The 7,243-nt window shown below is 36.5% G+C and overlaps 1 protein-coding gene across 2 annotated transcripts in view; it reads right to left on the minus strand.

The window, feature by feature from the left end:
• Positions 1-7,243, minus strand: part of TAFA2 (TAFA chemokine like family member 2) — a 482,836-nt gene that overhangs the window by 170,035 nt on the left and 305,558 nt on the right. For both annotated transcript variants that reach the window (XM_059403593.1, XM_059403594.1), the window contains exon 2: positions 3,319-3,425. In XM_059403593.1, the coding sequence (XP_059259576.1) occupies positions 3,319-3,424 (106 nt within the window). In that variant the 5' untranslated portion in view covers position 3,425. The remainder of the gene's footprint in view (positions 1-3,318; positions 3,426-7,243) is intronic.

Here is a 7,243-nt window from a genome sequence, read left to right on the forward strand (position 1 = left end):
CATAAGGAAGGCCAGGTCATATGTCCTACCTAAGTAGCTAAAAACTCTACAGGTGAGTAATAGAGTAGAATGGGGTTTTTTTCCACTTTAATACAGGAGAGACAGTCATCTGCTCTCAATCTGAAAGGGAAAAAAATATCTTTTGCTGCTTTGAGATAGATTGGAAAGTATCCTAGATTCTCACTCTAATCTTTCGAATGTAAATACATCTTTCTAAGGACAAAATAAACCCCAGGTGTCTCTAAGATCAGAGTTTCACACCTAGCGAGGTAGTGCCCCAATCTTTCAGGCACTTGAGACCTTAACCTAGGGTCCTAATCAAAGCTGTAACATTTGGCTCATTTAAGGAGTTAAGAGGAGTTTTACTGTCCTTTTCAATCAAAGAAACTAACTACACAAATAACTAGAGGTATGAAAAGTTTCAGGAGGCTACGGCTTTTTGTAGCATGGAGAAATCCAAGCAAGTTTCACTTCCCCACAAATACCTGGCATACACTAGTTTGTGTTGTTATATAAATAAAAATACACACAAGTGATGAAATTATAAAGATAAGAGCAAAAAGTAATGACATACAAGAAGAGACACAAGAAAGAGGATCAACAAAGGCAAAAGCTGATTCTTAGAAATCTTGACCAATTCTGGTGAGACTAATCAAGAAGAGATAAGATGCACTGAGTACTATTCACCCAGAAAGGAGAGAGATCTACACATACAGCAAGATTACAAATATGGTAAAAAAAAAAAAAAAAAAAAAAAAAAACCTAGAATAAATGAAACAAGATGGGATTGGGAGGGAGACAAACCATAAGTGACTCCTAACCTCACAAAAACAAACTGAGGGTTGCTGGGGGGAGGGGGTTTGGGAGAAGGGGGTGGGATTATGGACATTGGGGAGGGTATGTGCTTTGGTGAGTGCTGTGAAGTGTGTAAACCTGGTGATTCACAGACTTGTACCCCTGGGGATAAAAATATATGTTTATAAAAAATAAAAAATTAAAAGTCAAAAAAAAAAAAATACCTTGGAAGACTCTATTAGTACTACCACTTTGGAAAACCATTTGGCCTTATCTGGCAAGACTAAAGATATGCACGCCCCAAGTCCCAGCAATTTTGCTCCTCTGAATGTGTTCTCAAGAAACTCTTGTAGATGTGCACCAGGGGAAAAGTGCAAGAATATTTATAGAAGCATTGTTCATAAGGGCAGGAACATGGAATACCAAGTGTTCATGTACAAAAATATAAAAATATTAATTGTGGTGACTTCATACAATAAAATGTGGAATAACAGTAAAAATAAATTAACTATAGCTATATGCCATCAACCCTAATGAATGCCACAAGTGCCTGTTGGGCAAAGTAGGAAATTACAGAAAAATACAGTATGATACTATTATGAAAATTCAGTAACAGTCATAATTAAGGAATATGCCACTCGGGGATATATAAATACATGGTGAAATTAGAAATAAATGCCAAAGGATTATAATCACAAAATTTAAGTGTAGTGATTGTCTGGGGAAAGAGACAAAGGAATGAAATCAGAATGCCCGACATGGCCAGTTTCCAGAGTATTAAAACTGTTGCATTTCTAAACGGGGTGGTGAGTAGGCACTACTTGTTCATTTTAGGGACATGACTTACATATGCATAATACTTATTATTTTTTTTAATTTTTTATTTTTTATAAACATATATTTTTATCCCCAGGGGTACAGGTCTGTGAATCACCAGGTTTACACACTTCACAGCACTCACCAAAGCACATACCCTCCCCAATGTCCATAATCCCACCCCCTTCTCCCAACCCCCCTCCCCCCAGCAACCCTCAGTTTGCTTTGTGAGATTATACTTATTATTTTAAATGTAAAATAGTTTAAAACAAAAGGGGCATTTTGCATGAATTGTATCACTTGGCTTTGGAGCAGAGAAAGCATCTTTACCATTAACTCTTGCTTCACCAGAGTGATTCCTACTGTTCCATAAATCTCTCCACTTCTCTCAGTTCTTTTATAGGCTGGGAAAGGGCACTGGAGTGGCCACCCATCACAGAAGGGATGGTATGTCTTCTCTTGTTAAGCCCAAGTAGTTTCCAAGTCTCACTAAAAGGTGAGTATTTAACAGTACTGTGTCCTTAGATTTGGTCTATTTAGAGGCATGGGGAAAAATGTCCTCCTTGACATTTTTTAATTTTTCCATGAATAACAATTATCAAAGAGGATTTGTGGATCAGTATGCTTGTATTAAAGAAAGGAAAATTCTAGAATAGACCTATGACATAATTAATATTATATGTATACACATGCACACACACACACTGTGGGATGAAAACAGGAATGTGAAATATGAAAGGCCTCTTCATAAAATTCTCTTACTTTGAAAGATGTCTCTTTTTGGTTTTAAACACAGGGGGAAAGCTTTTACCTCAGAGCCATCACTTCCTTACACCACGTCTTCCCTCTCCCTGGTGTTAATGTTCCATGTAATGCTAATTAAATGCACATGTGTAACTATTTTAAGTATTACAAAATTCAAGGCACTCTAAACTCCCTCTTCCCCCAAAAATAAAATTAAAAGTTGCTTATCTGTAGACTTTACAGAGGACAGAAAATTGAATTGTAAAATCATATTTCACAGAAAAATCTTAAATTGACTAGTCAGGCTATGAATACTTGATTGTGGTAGGAACAGTTCAGAAATAGCCCCCATTTTAATTCATTTGGAAAAGGTGGCTATTCATTATACAGAGTCGTTGGCTCAGGAAAGAGAACAGAAAGGGCTGAACTGTCAGGCTTAACACATATGTGTAAAACAAATATTCTCACTCTGTTCTGAATTGAGCCTGCTGAATATCACATTAGGGATAGAGTCCAAAAGGTGGTCAGAGACGTACGCTAGCATGAAGAAATGTGATCCACAAAAAGCACAGAGGGGATATTTCCATAGATACATATTATTAAGACACAGATCATTAAAGATACTTTCATTCCCAGGTTGTTAGCAATTTGAAACTCATGTTTATTACATGTCAACCGAACATTTTAGCATCAATATCTTAAAAATGGAAGTGACAGGGAAAGGCAGAGTCTTTGAACACTATTTTCAGAAATGGCAGTAATCCTGGAAATAATCACGCTTCCCCCATCAAAGCCATATAAAGGATAACTCTCTGCATCTTTACTTAAGGAGAATTACCGGGGGGAGCCCGTACCTAGTAAAACTAACAGACCAGTGAAGATAGAACATGATAGTCTGTGTTAAAGGAGATCTTTCACTTTCCACAGAGAGATGAAGGGGGGAAAAAAAGCAGAAGAGCTTACCTTTATGATGGTTTGCACTGGATACAACTTTCCCCCACAAGGTTACAATAAATATTATTATTAGCAGCTTTCCTTTTGTTGCTTTCTGTAAGTATCTCTTACTCATCCTGCAAATAAAATAAAAATAATAAAAACCCTAAGTATATGAAACCACTGCTTTTCCTTTATAATTGTGCTACATTTAGAGCTTTCATAACACCTGAACATCTGAAAATGGCATTTATTGTATTTGAAATGCTGTTTACTGTATAAATTCCGAAGAGAAAAAATAAAAGTATTCCAAACAAAGTGCCTTGATATGATGCAGGAGATAAGAGAGGTCCTACCTCAGTCAGTCTTCATTCACTTAACAATAGCCTAAATCAACTGGGAAACATTACCATTTTTCTCCATATAAATATAGATTTAACTTATTCACAAAATCCAAGGCACAGTTGTTTGAATAATCTTTAAATAAGTGACTTTATCTTACTCTTTTTTTCTAGAAGATTCCTTTTTCAATGCCAAGTCAAATGGTCAAAGCAAACAGTTTAGATAAAATGTGTTAAATGAATTCCTGTCCAGAATAAACTCATTTCAAATCTGTTATTCCTAATGTGCTTTAAAAAAAAAAAAAAGTCACCTGGTACAACTGCTTCTCACAATGCCACTACTAGAAACACACAGATGTTTTAATATTGTTGGAATTCACTGTTCTGTACTTTATCAGAAGTAGGAGAAAAATGGAAAAGCAGAATGAAAAATACGAAGTAAACCTTTTCAAGTTGAACTCACAAAACTTGGGAAAACAAAGAAATGTTCCAATATAATAATAGTTACCTATAATAAAAGCACAGCACCTACTTTCTCTAGCACTTTACATGACAATATTTATATTCTTAACAACAAATGGTGTGTATTTGTATGTCCATCCTCTTTCAAAGATCAAATTTGGAAATTTGCCTATGGACATGTTTAATGATAGGCAATTCTGGGTTTGAATTTTTACTATAATTCTAAGTTCCTTATATTAACTACCACTTTGCTAAGGGGTAAGTGAAACTAATATAAAATAAAATTCATCTGTATTTATTTATTAGGTATATAAAATATATGCCCATCACTTAGTGCCTTCTCAGATTAGGGATAGAGTCCAAAAGGTGGTCAGAGACTTACGCTAGCATGAAGAAATGCGATCCACATTTGACTCTGTTGTTGTTTGACTTCGAGACTCCTGCCTTACCTCTAAGGCAGGTTCACGAGGTCACTTTCTGACCTAGTCTGATTCCTCTTCCTCTTGAATTCTCTAAATTAGCTTTCTTCTCACACTGTTACTTCCAAAATTCCATCTCTAAAAATTGACTCAGTGATAGCAATGATGGCTATAATTTGTATAATTCTGATGAGGAGTTTTTCATACGGGTAAGTGCATTAAAAATGAATTATATATTTTAGTATAGATATATGCAAGAATTCCTTGGCCTGGAGAAGCTGTGTGCACCAATTCAGATTTTGAGGAGACATTGTCACACGATTAAGAACATGACTAATTCCTAAGTCTGACTGTTTCGATTTGAGTCCAGTCTGCACCGATTTCTGGATCTCCTACTTCAGTTTCCTCTACTATAATACAGGATAATGCATGTGAAATGACTGATCTATTGACTGGCATGCATAAGGGCTCAATGACTATGAGATTAGAGAACATTCCAGTCATTGGATGTTTCTTTGGTCCTTGAGAAAGGTCAGTCCCATTCATAAGAAGATTGTATGGAGTTTGGGTCATACCAACAATGACCAGGTCCTCTATGAACTTCAGTCTTATGACATGTCAAGACAATGTACAAAGGGATAAGTGTTTGATCTTTTAGATTAGACTGTTTGGTTTAAAATCCAGTTTCTTGCCTACTGACTATATTACTTTAGACTAACTACTTCATAACTTAGAGTATTTTTGTTGTCACTAAAATGAGGATAATAATAAATATCTACACCTGCTAGTGTCAGTATAAAGACTAAGTCCACGTAAAGAGTTTAACACTATGCACAGAAGATGATTAGCACTCAATAAACATTAACTGTTACTACAGTCATCACTTGGTTAGTCCAGCATTTCCCTCAGAGTATTCTGTGAGGCATCAATTCCACAGCATGTTCATACAGTATTAGTGAACAACATGGCAGGAGGGGCAAATGTATTTGTCTAACTCTAGCTTCAACAAACATAACCAGATCCTCTTCTAACAAGAGGCATATTTGAGTGTGCAGCATTTCCAGAAATCTTTCTCCACAGAGTAACCCACGATACTAGTGTTCTCAGGAATCCTCTGAGGGAAATAATCTGGTTTTGTACTCTCTCTCAGAAAACTAAATACTCATTTTACATAATCCATTATGTAGCCTTTGTTTCCTCTCAGCACTCTTAGTACTAGTTTTGTTCTGAGATTCTACTTTTTCTAACATTTTTTTTTTTTTAGCTATCTTGCCTCCCCACTCTACATTCGATCCCTGCAAACTTATTGTACTGCATATCATATAGCAAAATGAATAGTTTAGCAAAACTCATCTGACAAGAAGAACTGCTTAACATAATTCTTGATAATAGCTTTTCCATAGCAAATGGCCTCTGCTACAAGGTCAATGACCCATTGTATTTTCCATATCACTGTGCACCCACCAAATGGGATGACAGAACTGACAGCTGGTCATACTGATAACTAGACATCTGCAAATGGAAACACCCACAAAGTCACCAGGCTGTCAAACTAAGAAAGGAAGGGGAATACAGTTCAAGTGGAAATGTGTAGAGACCCCTCTCCCATCCCCTCCAATCAATTACTATCTTCTTTAGCACTATTTCCTGAATATCTCTTAAACATACACACTTGCTTTCATCCCTTCTGAGATACTTCAATTCAGACCACCAAAATCTCTCATGGGCCACAGCCTCTTAGCTGGACTTCTTACAGTCAGTACTGTCAGCCTCTGGAACTAAAGACAAGTCTGGGTCTGCCCTTTTTTATGATTACATTTGTAGTATTGAGTATTCAAAAAGTGCCTAATACTGTTGACTGAATAGGATACAGTGTAGCCAAATATGTAACTGTGATCATGAGACATCCTTTATACAATTAACACCTTCACAAGTTCCCCCTTTCCTACAGAAGGAAAGACCCTTAACTTCAGCAAGATATAAAAAAAGAAACACCTGAACCAAAGTTAAACATTTTTTTAATTATCTCTAATCTTATTATCTGCCTCTCCTCCCCATCTCCCTCTCCATACATACTCACAGTCTGTGTTTTAAATTCACTACACTTCCTCAATGTCATCCGGCTTAATCTCACTTCCACGTCACTTGAAACGTATCAGCCATTCACTCCATCCCTCAATCCACTCTCATTAATGCTAGCTTCTATTCACTGTTCAAGATGCAGGCCAGAAGTCCCTCCAGATTTGTTTAGGACCAGGTTGAGCGCCCTTCTTTAGGCACACCAGCCACTTGCCACACTACTATAATTTTCATTTACTTATCTCCAACCCTCACTGTCATCTAAGATTCCTGAAGAGGGACTGTGCTCCATACATTTGTGAATACCTCGGGTCTGACCCAAGGGTCAGTTTTAGTAACTGGAAAATGATTCTTTGCTGAAGTTTAGTGGAACCTTAGAGCCAAATATACTGTGTGGTTGTCAACGGGAGGAGGAAACAAGTATGTTTCATTTCTTTAGGATTAAAGTTAGGAAAGGACAAACAAAAAGAAGAATTTGAGAAAGTGGTAGGGTAGGGGGAGACCAGAAAGGAAGAAAAAGGGAGGAATCCAATCTGGAGTGTGTTTTATTCCAATTGATTTTTTTTTTAATTTTTTATTTTTTATAAACATATATTTTTATCCCCAGGGGTACAGGTCTGTGAATCACCAGGTTTACACACTTCACAGCACTCA

The sequence above is a fragment of the Mustela nigripes genome, chromosome 6, assembly GCF_022355385.1.
Source record: "Mustela nigripes isolate SB6536 chromosome 6, MUSNIG.SB6536, whole genome shotgun sequence".
NCBI classification, from domain to species: Eukaryota; Metazoa; Chordata; class Mammalia; order Carnivora; family Mustelidae; genus Mustela; species Mustela nigripes.